The sequence below is a fragment of the Astatotilapia calliptera genome, chromosome 8, assembly GCF_964374335.1.
Source record: "Astatotilapia calliptera chromosome 8, fAstCal68.1, whole genome shotgun sequence".
NCBI lineage: Eukaryota > Metazoa > Chordata > Actinopteri > Cichliformes > Cichlidae > Astatotilapia > Astatotilapia calliptera.
Window position 1 is genome coordinate 25,383,744 of NC_137429.1, and position 15,236 is coordinate 25,398,979.

The following is a 15,236-nucleotide window of genomic DNA, read 5'->3' on the forward strand; positions in this document are numbered from 1 at the left end:
GACTGTCACTGTCTCTGCTGATTTACAGAAAGCATACAGTGGGGAGAAATACGGCGCTGTCACCCTCCTAGCATCCTACAGAACATCAGACCAAAGACTCAGAATTGACGTGCTGAATGCAGTCAACCTCCTACCAATGGATTCTAATGGTGAGAACAGTTACAAACACATCCTGTTGATACAAACAGGCGCTCTAGATCCATGATAAGTATACAGTGACGTGTGCATTGACGGCAGGTCTCAGTGATCCATTCGTGCATCTGTGTCTGGAGCCTTACCACATCTTTCCCGAGGTAGAACCTCGCTGCACTCAGATCAAAAACTGCGATCTCAATCCCCTTTTTGACGAGGCATTTGAATTGTAAGTAGTTCACTCTCATACGTGAGCCTGTGTGGCTGTCTTCTTTCTACGTGTTTCATCTCATGTATCTGCCTCCCCTCCTCTGTCGTAGTCTGGTTTCACTGGAACAGTGTCAGGCCCACAGCGCTTGCCTGGTGATCACAGTCCTGGACCACGACACCTTGAGGTCAGACGACTTTGAAGGCGAGGCCTTTCTGTCCCTCAGATCAATACCGGGAGTCGCTAAAGAATCCAAAGGAGATGAACTCAGCTTACAGCCAAATAACGTTCCTGCTCAAATCCGCCTGCCTCTGATGCATCCTAAGCCTAACAGTACGTCAGTATGTTAAACTTACATCACAACAACAGATGCCTCAAGGCGCTTCATATTGTAAGTACTTGCCTATGCCAGAAGGTTTGGCATAGGCAGTCTCAAAAGCATGAACATGCCGTAGAACAGCCGTCCCAGCCTTTTTTGCACCACAGACCGACCTTTAAGGTGTCGCAGGTAAATACAACAAAATAAAACCAGTACTGGTACCAAAAAAAGAAGATTTGTTTCCTAACACGTGGGAAAAGACCAAGGGAAACCTAACAATAAAAACGATTAAAAAATAACGCTAAAAAACGATTTAAAAACCCTGAAAACCGTAAATTTGACACTCTCGCGGCCCGGTACCAAACGACTCACGGACCTGGGCACCGCTGCCATAGAAGGTCTTTAACCTATCAGCAGGGACAGTATCTGCTCCTTCATGGAAGGAGGAACAGGATGAGCACTGCCAGAGCTACAAAATGATCTCCAGCAGGCCACTGGTGTGAATGTTGATGACAAACAGACTTATTGAGGTTGGCATGAAGTCACCACTGGCTTTTCATAGATGAGAGCAGGTTAACCCTGAGCACATGTGACGTCCGGAGATGTCGTGGAGAATGTCTAACATTGTTAAAGGTGACCAGTTTGGTGGTGAGTCAGTGATGGTTTGGGAAGGCATATCCGTGGGTAGATACATAGACAAAGCAACAGCAACCCGCCTGCCATTAGGTATCAGGATCAAATCCTTGGCTCCATTATTAGACCCTACGCTGGTGCAGTAGGTCCTACGTTCCTCTTTGTGCACGGCTTCACAAGATAAGAGCATGCAGGCAGTTCCTCAAGGATGATGAAATTAATTGCACTGATTGGCCCGCACACTTGCCTGATCTAAGTCCAACACAGCACCCCTGGGACGTTATGCCGCCAGGTTGCGCCTCAAACTGTCGAGGAGCTCATTGATGCTCTGGTCCAGATCTGGGAGGAGATACCTCAGGACACCATCTGTCAGCTCATTAGGAGCATGCCCTAACTTCCGAGTATCATTTTAACTTGCTGCAATGAAATTTATACTAGCCTGCTATATCACTGTTTCACTTTGAAATCAGCCCTCTGTAGGTTTATAAGTTTCATTTCAATCTCACAATGTGGCATCCCTTTCCTCCCTAACCCATTAACCATATCACTATAGACATCACCATCACTTTTTTTCCATTGAGATCTGATGTGTTTTTAAAGTGTTCCTTAAATTGTAAATCATCAGTGGCACTCAAGCCTAACCCATGTTTGTGTGCATTTCTGTAGACAACAACATCCTGCGGTTACTGGAGTCCAGGAAAGGAGACCGGGAGGCGCAGGCTTTTGCAAAGAAGCGAAGACAGAGAGAGAAACAGTCACAGGAGGCCATTCAGTCATAATGAACACACAGAAACAAGCTGTTCCTCCAAAAATATACAATTTGTTTTAATGATCTGTACCAAAAACAATGAAAAAAATCCACTCAGAAGGAAACACTGGTGTTGCATGAGTTGTGTGTGGACCTTATGCTGAGCATGAGTTTACTGAAGACCATCACAGTGATCATGAACACTGAGCCTCACACAGCTTTACATACCTGTATGCTTCCTGATGCTTTGTCTAATCAGTGCAAGAGATAAGTATGACATCACTTAACTGTGTGTGTGTGTGTGTGTGTGTGTGTGTGTGTGTGTGTGTGTGTGTGTGTGTATATATTATATTATATAAGACTACATTTGACGCTGAAATGTCAAAGATTACTACAAATGCTAAAATATTGGCAGATAAACCTGTTGCGCGTTGATTTAAACACAGCAATGGGGCCGGTTTTAATAAAAATACTTATGTCTGAGTTAACATGAAAAAGTAAAAATTAAAAATATGTCTTTTCAAAGAGTACACAAGTTGACTATGTTTGCCTCGATTGTGTTAACATGCTTATTCTTCCAGTTTATGTAGAAGAATATTAGACCTGAGTGCTTTAAACAGAGGCCATCTGTTGTAAATTCAAACAAATATTCCTACTATTGTTTTTATATTTCTGTTAACAATGACCAGCAAATAATTTTAGCTAAAGACAGGGAGAAAAAAAATGCAGTAAAATCTATAAATGTGATATCAGTAGACTGGGATATCTTCTTTTTGACTGTAACAATATAGACTCATTGCTAGATGAAACTAACCATGCCCTTTAAGTGTTTTCATTCAGACCTCTTGATTTTTGTTAGGATGGCTCAAAAATATTAAACAATAAATAAAAAAATAAAGTCAAACTGCTGACCTGTTGCACATGGATGGAAAACACTCTGTTTAGAGTAAAAAAAAGAAACATAATTGAGAACTATTTGTGTAAATGTTTCATAGCTTGGGTTACACAAGAAATGACAGCAGGTCTTAAAGTGATTTTCACAACTCAGGGGCAGGTGGAAAGAACAGTGTTGCTGGTCAAAAGCATCATCTAGTTTAAAAAAAAAGAAAGAAAAGAAATTGTTCCACTGGAAACATCATTCAAAGTTCCACATTAAGAGCTTTTACTTAGTGACTACAGCTCACCAAGCTGGCAATTTGTGAGTAAATCTCATCTTAGAAGTACACAACTAGGTCAGTGCTTGATTTGTTACCAAATAACAAAATGACCTCTGGGTAATTCTGAACTGTTGACACAATTCGAGGCTGGTGTCTGTGGAATCAGGACTGACTGGTCTGGAATCTGTGGTGGTCCCACTGAATTGTGAGGTCAAGAGAGCTGCTGTTCCAGGCTCTGTTCAGGGCACAGTGGGCAATCTGTAGAGGTGGAGCAGCCCTCACACTGTAGTCCATGGCCACAGGGCAGCGACACCGAGCCCTGCTCTCCACACGTCACGCAGCACTGTCTCTGTTTCCTGTACACCACCTTAATAAACACAAGAGGGACATGTTAACATCTCTTAAACTGGACAAAGACATTAATACATGGTTATGTTCATATACAGTGTTAGTGAATCATCAGGTTACTGGGTGTTTGTCAGTATTAGTCATACATACATGTAAGTTACTGTCACACGTGTCAGCCACTGCAGTACCTTACAGATATGTCGTTTTACAAGTCTTGTTGTAGTAAAATGCCTTTTATCTATAGTAATTTGTATCAGTATGAATAAAGTTAAAGACAATCTATCGTTCTTTCCTTTATTTTCTGCCATATATGGATGGCTACAATAGTGGAAACTCAGGTTAAATACAGGTAAAGGTTCAAATAATGAAGCCAGCACATATAAAACAAGTTCTATAAACAAAAGCTCATGTTTAAAACCTAAATCTCTGTATCAGACACTTATTTTTTGCTCTTGGCTCTGTAGGATGTCACACAGAGACAAGATCTCTCTAATATGGTCATGTCCAGAATTGTTTCTGAGCAGCCAATCAGAAAAAAGTGGGCTTAAAGGGAAGCAAATCGAGGTTGAGCCTTACTTTCAACTATGATCATACAGTTTACTCTCACAGAGCCTAAAAACACAGAGCTGAAAGTTAGTATAATAGACCAAAAACATTTTTTTTGTCTAATTTTGAAGTTGTGGGATTTGGTTTCTCCATTGCCATACAGGACACCGGCCTGTGATGGGAACATCAGGGCATGCTCCAATCTGTTTTAGAGTGCTCTGACTTTCCAGAGGGCTTTATTTCTCCCCCCCTTATAAGTGAGATCAACATAATTACTTTGATGGGCTGCCTAATCTTGAAGAATCTGTCTCAACTTATTGAATTGGCCATAACTAGGAATGAGTCAATTCAGATCTTAGGTTATTTACGTCACCACAGCCACACCCTATTGCTGAAAGTATTCACTCACTCATTCAAATAACTGAATTCAGGTGTTAAAATCCCTTTCATGGCCACAGGTGTATAAAATCAAGCACCTGGGCATGCAGACGGCTTCTATAAACATTTGTGAATGAATCAATTCAGAAGCGGCTCAGCCACAAAGTAGCAGTCCACATAAAATCACAGAGTGGGGTCAGCTGAGGTGCATAGTGCACATTGGTGTAAAGCACCTCAGCATCCACCACTGGACTCTAAAGCAGTGAGGGCGTGCTCTCTGGAGTGATTAATCGTGCTTCTCTATCTGGTAATCTAATGGGTGAGTATCCAAGGAGAACAGTACTTGTCTGACTGCACTGTGCCAAGTGTAAAGTTTGGTGGAGGGGGGATTATGGGTAATGTTTCAGGAGTTGGACTCAGCCAGTGAAAGGAACTCTTAAAGCTTAGTATACCAAGACTTTCATGGTCCTAACTTTGTGGGAACAGTTTGGGGATGGCCCCTTCCTGTTCCAACATGACTGCTCCAGTTCATAAAACAAAGCCCCCAAAGACATGGATGAGAGAGTTTGGTGTGGAAGAACTAGACTAGTCCTGACCTCAACCTTTGACCTTTGGGATTAATTATACTGGAGACTGGAGCTGTTATAGCTGCAAAGAGTGGGACAATATAACATATGGTGAAGAATGTTTGAGTTCCAGAACGTTTTCAGTTTTGATGCTACCTTCAAAAAAAAATGAACATTTCCCTCTTGTTTGTGTGACTTTTTTTTCTAAAACCCGGTTGCTCGTTTTCTGGTTGTGGGTGGCACTGTCCCGTTTTCATGTTTCATGCTAAAAAAAACAATTTCAACACAATTTCAGAATTATATTAACGCTGCTTTCCTCGTGTAGCCAAGATTTCTAATTAAAGTCTAAGTGTGTGATGGAAGTTTTGATAGAAAATTAGGTTAATAAAAAACATGAGATCACTAATTAAACTACTGCACTTCTGTTGCTAAGAAGACAAACTGGAGGAATGTGGTGTGACTGTAACCCTCACTGTGCTTCGTACCATTTCAGATACTAAACAATGACCCTTCATCTACCATCTTTGAGATAGGCTGGCCAGCTTTGTGTGTTAGCCTTCTTACATGTGCTATCAGATATGAAATATCACATAACTGGGACATTTTATTTTTTTCTTTTAAGCCAGTATCAGTATCAAAACATTGATACTACTTTTTTTGACTGGTAAGATAATTTCTGAGGATTTCTGAGTAAGCTACTGCCTACTTACTTAATTAACTAAACATCTAAACTCCTTAATGTTCTATGTGGCCAAAAAGTGTTGGTTAGCTAGAACACTAGAGTGGATGCTATTCGACTTCGAAACAAGCAGTGTGAGGCTAACAGGTCGTGGAGGTTGTGGGTATTACCTGTTCCACAGCATGTAAGCAGGTACAAAGCTGAGCCTGTAAACTGAGGACCGACTCCAACGGCAGCCGGTGTAGTAGCTGGAGTTGGTGCAGTGACAGATGAGGATTATCTCCGCTCCTTAAGCTCTCCAGCGCCTCCTGCAGGAGAGTAGCTTGTCTCTGCGCCTCCTCCTCAGCCTGCCTGGCTCTTTCTGCTTCCATGGCTAACCGCGTTGCATGGGCACGTGACTCCTCTGCATCCGCTTTCAGTGCTGCAAACGACTGCGAGAGAAAGCAGGCGGAACAAATGACGTGCGGTCCAGATTTGGATTTGTTTCTTCTATTTCTGCAGGTCACGGCACACAAACTGCTGCTTCAGGGACACGCTTGCATTTGCATGCCCCACTACCTACCTACCTGAGCTGTGTGTCTCCAGCTGTGACCCCACTGCTTCAGTGTCCTGTGAGCTTCCTCCAGCTCCTGTTTGAGCCTGGAGGTCTCTGCACAAGGAGCAGAGGGCAGTAGGGTAGGAGGTGTACCAGGAGACCCCTGGCCTGATGGGAAGTGCTCCCAGATATTAGTACTCATACCATTCAGACCTACAAAGAAACAATTAAATATAAGCAAAATCATGTTCTGTATGAGACTATTTGATCATTTAAACAAAAATCTACAGACCTAAAGAGCTATGAGATGGTCCCAGGAAGCTGCTCTCTGATTGGCCAGGTTGGGACAGATGAGTAGAGAAGAATGGTGAAGCATGCGGCCTGACTGGGGGAGATGGTGAAGGTGAGCTAAAAGCAGCGGAGCTGCTAAAAGAGCCTGGGATGTTCACTGGGGCAGAACTCTGAAGCTGGCTACCTCCTGTAGGCCAAGAGAAAAAGAAATGATTTTTACATACATGTACATAATGTTTGATGTCAGACAGATATTCGCATGTCGATAATTCTGTGTGTGTTCATGCTTTCAAATACCGAGCATGACTCCCACACTGGGCAGAGCAGAGCTGCTCTCCAAGCTTCTCTCCAACGCCGACACACCAAAGTCATTCAGGTCGAGATCATCCAGGGCTGATTCTGTAACACATAAAACACCACAACTTACATATCTACTGTCACAACTGCGAGATATGTGGATTTTCTTTTTTTTCACTTTTACTTACCAACAACTGATTCCACCGTTTCACTAGTCGGGTAAAAGGGCAAGGCATTAGCATTCATTCCAGAGGATATGCTGGATCCTGGGGGTCCAAGCGGAGCAGGGCTAGGTGGTGTGGCTGCCAGACTAGAGGGGATACTGGAGGACAGACTCAAAGGGCTGCCAACTGGCAAAAACACCTGAAGGTCCTTGTGAAGAAAGAAAAAGAAAAGGTTTTGTTACTTTAACAAATAAATAAGCAAGAAATACATTTCAAAATGTTTGATCGTATTAGAAAACAAGAAAACCTGTTTGTTCTGAGTTGATGCTAGTTCTCTGTGCCGCTGCTCTAGAGCAAAACCCCTTTGTTTGGCCTGAAAAATAGTGACCTTAAATAAGCAGGACAAATATTTTGCAGTAATGTCGTCATTCTAGAGATTATATTTCTTCAGTATATCTTAATAGGAACTCATACGACCACGTTCCCTTTTTCTCATGCGCGTCCTTCTTACCTGATCTTCCCTCTCAAAGCCAGGTGCCCTGCCGTACCCTCCCTCTCCCGCCCACGGAGACTGAGGTTCTGCAGATCCACTCAAGTCCTCACACAGAGACAAAACGCTACCAAGAAAGCCCCGCTCTGCTACACATGAGCCTGCAGAAGGAGAGAAGGGGTCCGACATAGAGCAAGACCCCATGCTGTGACAACCGGGACTGGCAGAAACCTCCTGGACAGGAATAGGGTCTGGAGGCCTAGGGGGTGGAGGGGAGCTGGGGTTGGGGAATGATGGTTCCTCTGGAACAAAGGGCTCTGGAGGAGGAAGAAAAACAAAAATTACAAGTTGACTCATCAGGCGCCTTGGGTTTCTGAGACATGATCACAGGTGTTTTGTGGGGATTTACTTTCAACATGAGCAAAGGCACAGAAGGGCCCTCTGGGACAGCTGCCACACTGCTGCATGTCATTGCACTTGGTGGATTTATAGATCTGTAACCAAAAAAAGAAAAAAAAAAGACACTGCTTCACATCTTGGGTGATTTCCAGTCAAGTTCTATAAAATTTCCTCTAAAGGAGACAAACCTCTGGGTGGAACTGTTGTTCTGTTCTCGTGTGGCAGTACTGACATGACTCAGCTCCCTCACATTTACTGGGATCTCCCCACTCTTCACTTTGCTTCACCGCAGGACATGGCAACGCTCTGCGGTGGTAAGAAACAAACAATTTGCTTTAACAACTGAGCCCCAATTGAGCAACAACAATAGCCTCATGTTTTAAATGCCTTCTTTCTTTAGCACAATGAAACACAGCACCTGTATTTGTGCTTGTGTGGGCTGCGTCTCCTGTCTTTGCTGTTGTGATAATACGGACAGGCATAACCTTGACGACACAGGCGAGGTGGTTTCTTACAGAGCTCCGTCTTGTAATGGGACAGCACGTAGTCATTATCTGAGGAGACACAGAGGAGAGAGGAAAGACACAGTGAGGCAGGCAGACTGTAAGGGCAGATCAAGGGAAATTAGGTAAAAATATTTGACCTTACAGCAACTGGAAATCTATATAAACAGACAATCTCAAAATACAGCCCAATATGGATGGTGATTGGACCTGAAAAGATTCAAGACTTGTTCAAACTTGTACGTTATCACAACCTTTGAAAAACTGATATATACATTTAATTAAAGCAAAAAACATGTTTTTAAATAACATTTAAGAGGTTTTGTAAAAACACAACCTAATTTACTTCACACCTGTAAGCACTGTTTAACAAACGGCATCATATCAGATTTCTAAAAGGATACAACAGAGTTTTGGAAACTGAAATCTCTGCAGAGGATTAGAAATCAGTTTGTGCTGTAACTCAGACTAACACATTAGAATAGGTTCATGCAAACATGCATAACTCCAACCAAGTTGAATTGTTGCAAAAACGCTATAGCAAACATATGTTAATAAATGTACGCAAGCTAAGGTAATCCTGTATTACTGTGTTTGTCAGTGTAGGAAGACTAACAATTTTTCATGTTCTTATTAGAAAAGAAATGTAGAGATCCAGCTCCTAGTAGTCCAGTTATTTGTAACTGTTAATCTGTCTGCTTATCAATCTTGCTTATCAGTTCCACTTGCACTGATGCTACAATCAGCTGATTTCAGTTCATGTGTTGGAGGAAAATAGTGGCAGTCTACAGCATGGATATTTGCATTATGCTGCTAACACAACTTCAGCTCTTTGCAACCATCTGCACAGACAGCATGCTAACGCTAAGCTAGCTAAGAACCCACAGTGACGTTAAAGCAGAGTGAGTGCTGACCCCAGCCCACCAGCCAGACCCTAAGCTTCAACAAGTAAACTGATGAGCAGTCAGGCTACAGCCTCTGTTTCTACGTCTTCATGTTTCTAGAATCACTGTGGTGATCGCTTTAAGACTCCATGTCCTGGTTTTCATCTTTGCTTTGTGTTCTATTAAGAGAGTTTTTGTGTACTACTAAGAAACGATCTACAGCTACTAGCTACATCCCCACACACCAACGCAATCCATATCCTAATGACTACACACATATGATCTTTCTCTTAGTACTTAGGTAGGAACACAAAGCCGATAGTACATAGCAAAGATTGAGCAGTGAGCTGTTTTTCTGCCTGAATTCCTCCTGAAGTGGTGTTCCAGATGTTACCTTGCCAGCGTGGCTCCTCACTCAAGATCTTCTCTATGAGGGCTGTACTCGCTGCCTGTCCCGACTGCCCATCTCCTCCACCTCCGTCTGTGGTCCCTGAGCCTCCTTGAGACTCCATCACCTGCATTTCCCTGTGTAGCACGTAATGAGAAAAAAAACTTTGTCAACACACAGCCACACACATAGAAACTACTTCAAAGATCGCTTCCATGTTTTATTTGGTGTACCTGATGTCATAAACGGGGCTGCGTAGGTCATGTGATCCGTGAGCAAATGCACAGTGGGAGCCGTTCTTGCTGCAGTGGCCTTTTGCATCAGTTTCATGGATACACGATCCAGTTTTATAGTAGCGGAGATGGTACCTGCGCTCTGTGTCACCTGCTGTTCGATGCAGAAATGGGCACCTGGAATGTAGAAAAATAAAATTCAAAAATGTTAAATTATTTATTTAAAGGCATGCAAATCATGCATACATTTCAATGTTTTTTTTTTAATTATGAACTGTTTTGTATGGATAGTATTTAAAAAAAAAAAGGTAAAGAAAAACACACTTCATAATTCTTTGTTTGTGGCAACTGCTGATGTAAATAGGACTGTGAGATGTTTTAAGCACACAACATTTAAAGGACACTTTTGTATTCTGATTTGAAGCTCAAATCACAAAATATATACCCTTTGCACCTTTATCCATAGGTGCCAACCAGGACTGTACTGGTAATCAGACATGACATGTAAATATAATTTTTTATGTTTTTTGTGTCCATATGCACACAGCATACAGGTCGGCTTGATGGGCCGCTGTGCACTCTAACACTACCCTACAAGCACTGACAGCAGCCCATTGGTTCATTTGTATTAGAATTTGGATTGCCCCATCACTGGCTCGCCCCTACCTTCCCTGTGCAGTCATGCACCTTGTAGAATAGAGTTTAGTGTGGAAGAAGTGGTTGATAAAGATGGCTAAACAAAAGGTAAAGCATGGAACTGAAAAGCTGAGAGAGAAAAGAGAAACAAGAAATAAATGCAACAAAATGTGCCAAAGTAAGCAATATGTTAGCAGCTGCACCGTCAGTAGTACCAGCAAAAACTAGTAAGAAGTCGCAGTCACAAACAGTTGCTGCTGCAAGCTTTGGAGAAGTGCAGGAGGAGGGACATCAGTCCCAAAAAGAGACTTATGAAGAGACAGAAGAAGGGGTCCGTGGTAGGAAAATAGATGGAGGGACATAATTAATTAAATAAATGGGCTACTTTGACCATAACTAACCACAACTAAGATGCCATTATATGGTGGGCTGCCTGAACCAAAAATGTCACAGAACAGGAATCATGTTGCATCCTTTAGATCTCCATTTTCTTTGTTAATATTAAAATAGGTCATTGTGAGGATTGTACAGCACATTTCACTGGAGGGAGACCCTCAGAGTGACAGTACAGGTGCTAAAGCATCTACTAGACATACATCCATACAGTTTTGGCCCATTTGTGTTCCGAATTACCACTTTGATGCTTTTAATGGAGATAATAAAGGTCTATTGACATTCAGAGACCTACACAATTGCACAATACGCTTCATAAAGAACTTGAATTTGACATTCTCCTGCCAGATTAAACTTGAAAGGGCTGCTAAAACAACAACAAACCTGAAAATGTGGACATTTAGTTAAATACTATGTCTTTCTGTTTAAATTAACCTTACAGAGACTATACATACCACTAATATAGACCTTCCCAGACATGGTGTGGCCAGTTATGCCATTCAAAAACAAAACTTCCCCCTTACACAAATCCCTATTTTTGTTTCTGTTGTAAGTATAATCAAGGCAAGTATCTTGTGCTAAACTGAAGCCTTTGTTACACTCACTCATCTCCGTCGGGGCAGGTGCCTGTTCCCTCATCATATTTGGTACAGTAAACATCTGGGCTGTAGTTGAAGGTTCCGTCCCGTCTGCGTATTGGCCTGCGGCGTCGCTGGTTCAGGAAGTGCCAGTGGAAACAGGAAAAAGGACGGTGCTGTGTACATTTATGTTGCACGAACAGGGGACACTGCTCCGTTCTAAACTCCTTCAGATATCTGGGAAAGAGGTGAGCAGCCAAAGAGACTGAAATATGTTGTTGTACGGTGTCACCATATTTTGAAGTGGCCTACACAAATAGGAATATATTGATATCATTGAGTTTTTCACGAAGATAATCTCATAAAAATAATTACTGTTTTAGCGCAACACAGTCTCGGCAGCAGTGAGCAAAATTCCTCACGGAGATTTTTTTTATATATATACTTTCACAACACAAAGACTTAATGAATGCTGCCGTGACACACACACAACAAAGCACTTAAACGATGCTCCACCGCACAGCCTGTAAGAAATGGCTACTGTTAATGTCCAACGTTAGGCCTCTTTATGGAGACCTACAGCGCTAAATAAGCACATTATTTGCTTTGTCCATTTTACGCAGGTTTACTATTCATGGAGTTTCCTTAAATACATTTTAACAGTTGTTTTCTGTGTTTAAGTGCACGTGAGGTTGTGTACACTTGTGTACACAAGCTAATCCCGCTAACTAGCTACGTACGTGTAATGTTGAGGTTTCTCGGGCTGCACGTTCAACACGGTTGCAGGAGATGTTGACCCCCCTGCAGGCGAAGACGAAGAGGACGAAGAGTGTCCTCCGGCACTCGTCGCTACCGAAGATGACGGGGGCTGTGGATACGTTTTAGACATTGTACCCTTCTAAACCCTAACAACAAGAAGCTTGTTTTTAGCTTACTGGCTAGCTATTCTCATTAGCTTCGAAATCCGCATTCTGTGGCGATGTGAGCCTGCGCAGGGCAAGAGGAAGTAATAGCAAAGGGACAACTAATAACACGGAACTATGGGATTTGAAGTTCAGTTATAACGTGACTAAAGCTGTGATTCAAAACTAAAGTGAAAGTCATAAAACACTCAAGATATTAACTGTCACATTGTCACAGAGTTATGGCATTTGCACAAATGTGAAACTGAAGAAAATAAGGAATCGAGGTCACGTTTATTTTTTTATTTGCTTGCTTCCATTGGCTGTACCTTATATCCATTGACCCAATCAGTGTGTAGCGTTTTACAAGTATGACGTCACGACAAAGTATTAATAGTCGGCCTCGTTGCCCTCTATCATAGAAAACGCTTTCGGAGGTTCCGGTGTTGTCTTCGTGATTAGTTTCACGCTCAACTAAAGTCGAAAAGGTAACGTGAGTATTTCTTCTTGCTAATAATACGTCTAATGATTGTATTGTCTTTGCTGTGACATGTGTTGTGATTTTTGTTTTAGGGTTTAAGTGTCGGCTTGCTAACGATAGCCTTAGCTAAAAACAGAACAATGGAGTGTCTTGCGGTTCGTCGTTTAATGTCACCATTGACTCGATAAAGTGAAGTTACAACTCACAAACGATGCTAAAATTGTTTAAATGTTGCGTGACATTTGAACGTGATATCTTTACGAAATGGCTAACAGCTTATATAACCGTTTGTGCTAACATTTGTAGAGTTGAGTTAAAGCAATGTTGTTTGAGGTACAACGAGAAACTGAAAATGGCGAAGTCGAAAACCAGAAACTGGCTGGGCTGTTTTGGGCTCCCACTGTTTTGACGCCATTGTTTGCGGCTACCTTGGGCCGTTAAAAGATTTTTAATCGTTCATGTCAGTATGTTAATAAACGCGTTAAGCGAAACGTGTTAAAGGACATAATCACTAGTTCGCTTTAGTGGAAACTGTTACATAAGCTGCGGTGGCGTATAAAAGTAGCGCTGCTTATGTTGGTGTTGGCCGCCTTGGGGGGGAGGGGGAACCGACGGTGCTAGCCATGTAGGCTAGGCTAACACGCTAGCTTGACTAATTGGTGTCGTACCCGTTTCTGCCGAGCTGCTTTATTGATGTAGCAGTTTCTGACCTGGACTTTTGTTTTTCGTTTATCCTAAAAGCTAGTACAACATGGCCCGTACCAAGCAGACTGCTCGTAAATCTACTGGAGGAAAAGCGCCAAGGAAGCAGCTTGCGACCAAGGCCGCCAGGAAGAGTGCGCCATCCACGGGAGGCGTGAAGAAACCCCATCGTTACAGGTGTGTGGCACTCTGGTTGCCCCTAACAGAAATAAAGATTTCCTGGCCTACAGTGTTGAATATCTGCTCGATTCATCTGCTAGGCCCGGAACTGTGGCTCTGAGGGAGATCCGTCGCTACCAGAAGTCCACTGAGTTGTTGATCCGCAAACTTCCCTTTCAGCGCCTGGTGAGGGAAATTGCTCAGGATTTCAAGACTGACCTGCGCTTCCAGAGTGCTGCTATTGGCGCTCTTCAGGTAAGTGAAACATTTACATTTGACCTGCAGAGTAATAGCACTGTAACGAGAAGCTTATTTAAATTTCTTTTTCTCTCTCCTTAAACAGGAGGCCAGTGAGGCCTACCTTGTGGGTCTGTTTGAGGACACAAACCTGTGCGCAATCCATGCCAAGCGTGTCACCATCATGCCCAAAGACATCCAGCTGGCACGTAGGATAAGGGGAGAGAGGGCCTAAGTGGCTAATGACTCCATTGTCATGACAAATGATCCTATTTATCATACTTAACCATTTTGTGGACTTTTATTTTCTTGGCTTTTTTTTTTTAAACAGTTGTTTTTTTTTGTTTTTTTTTACTTGACACAAATCAATCATTCCGCAAGTGCGAGCCCCTTGCAGACATACAATTGTCTATCATTAGATATGGGCTAGGTTTGCTCTAATGTCTAAGCTTCATTAATGCAAGCAATGGTTGAGAGCAAGCTATCATGCATATAATTGTCCTCTGAGCAAAAGGGTTGTTGCCACAAATGCAGTATGAACTATCAGCATTGACAAAAGTGTAGCTACTGTTTGAAACAATAAGTTCTCCATTGTCACAAAGGGGCGAAGCCCAACTATATCCTCCTATAGCCAATTGCTCTGCATCCTACTTCTATTCAGTTGGAGCGCATCACTAGGAATTCTCATTGTACCTTGCTGTGGTGAGATTGGGTCGCGGCATTCTTCTCGGCAGCTGAGCAAATCACAAAGATGCACAAGCAGTTGTACTCTTGTGCGCCCATCTGATCACAAAGTTCACTTTGAGAATGAGACTTACATGTCACTACACAAACTTGTGCTCACTCAAAGTACCATCAATGGAGACAGAGTTTGTCTGAAGGGGGCTTCAGATTATCCATTGTGGGTCATATCATAAGATGTAACATCACTTGACTTTAAACTTGTGGGTGCCGGGGTCCATCTTCCATGGGGGGCAGGATTTTTAATCCATTTACCACAAAATGCCAGCGTGTCATGCTCAGTAAGGCCTAGTGTCAGGGTGTTGGCTACCTCAGTTGATTCTCTATACTTGGTAACAAAGAGCATGGCAAACCCCTGCATATATCGATGGCTTTTTAACATGTTTTTTCCAACATAAAATCTTGGCAGCTACATTTAATACTATTTATGAAATGTTGTCACATGTCTTTCTATTAAAGGTCTTTATGAGTAGTAAGAGGTGTGTCCTTTTGTTTTGTTTTTTTACTAT

The 15,236-nt window shown here is 42.5% G+C and overlaps 3 protein-coding genes across 5 annotated transcripts in view; 2 read left to right on the forward strand and 1 right to left on the reverse strand.

Annotated features, from left to right (window-relative positions):
• Positions 1 to 2,575, forward strand: part of unc13d (unc-13 homolog D (C. elegans)) — a 15,682-nt gene extending 13,107 nt beyond the window's left edge. The window contains exons 31-34 of the mRNA XM_026177341.2: positions 29 to 149; positions 238 to 361; positions 453 to 673; positions 1,959 to 2,575. Of these exons, the coding sequence (XP_026033126.1) occupies positions 29 to 149; positions 238 to 361; positions 453 to 673; positions 1,959 to 2,071 (579 nt within the window). The 3' untranslated portion in view covers positions 2,072 to 2,575. The remainder of the gene's footprint in view (positions 1 to 28; positions 150 to 237; positions 362 to 452; positions 674 to 1,958) is intronic.
• Positions 2,093 to 12,513, reverse strand: unk (unk zinc finger). The gene is made up of 15 exons (XM_026177342.2): positions 12,246 to 12,513; positions 11,533 to 11,742; positions 9,899 to 10,075; positions 9,672 to 9,802; positions 8,309 to 8,444; positions 8,079 to 8,196; positions 7,901 to 7,985; positions 7,513 to 7,808; positions 7,309 to 7,374; positions 7,026 to 7,209; positions 6,838 to 6,939; positions 6,542 to 6,727; positions 6,281 to 6,462; positions 5,885 to 6,145; positions 2,093 to 3,564 (listed from the first exon to the last, which is right to left on the reverse strand). Exons 1-15 carry the CDS (start codon positions 12,392 to 12,394, stop codon positions 3,409 to 3,411), a joined length of 2,439 nt encoding a protein of 812 aa, XP_026033127.1. The 5' UTR covers positions 12,395 to 12,513; the 3' UTR covers positions 2,093 to 3,408.
• On the forward strand, positions 11,613 to 15,203 carry LOC113027683 (histone H3.3A). 3 transcript variants are annotated; one of them, XM_080305636.1, is made up of 4 exons: positions 11,613 to 11,753; positions 13,630 to 13,767; positions 13,851 to 14,004; positions 14,093 to 15,203. In XM_080305636.1, exons 2-4 carry the CDS (start codon positions 13,640 to 13,642, stop codon positions 14,219 to 14,221), a joined length of 411 nt encoding a protein of 136 aa, XP_080161762.1. In that variant the 5' UTR covers positions 11,613 to 11,753; positions 13,630 to 13,639; the 3' UTR covers positions 14,222 to 15,203. The 3 variants fall into 3 exon arrangements, with proteins under 3 accessions (XP_080161762.1, XP_026033136.1, XP_026033137.1); XM_026177351.2 differs by lacking the exon at positions 11,613 to 11,753 and adding an exon at positions 12,615 to 12,895; XM_026177352.2 differs by lacking the exon at positions 11,613 to 11,753 and adding an exon at positions 12,792 to 12,900.
• The last annotated feature ends 33 nt before the right edge of the window (positions 15,204 to 15,236 follow it).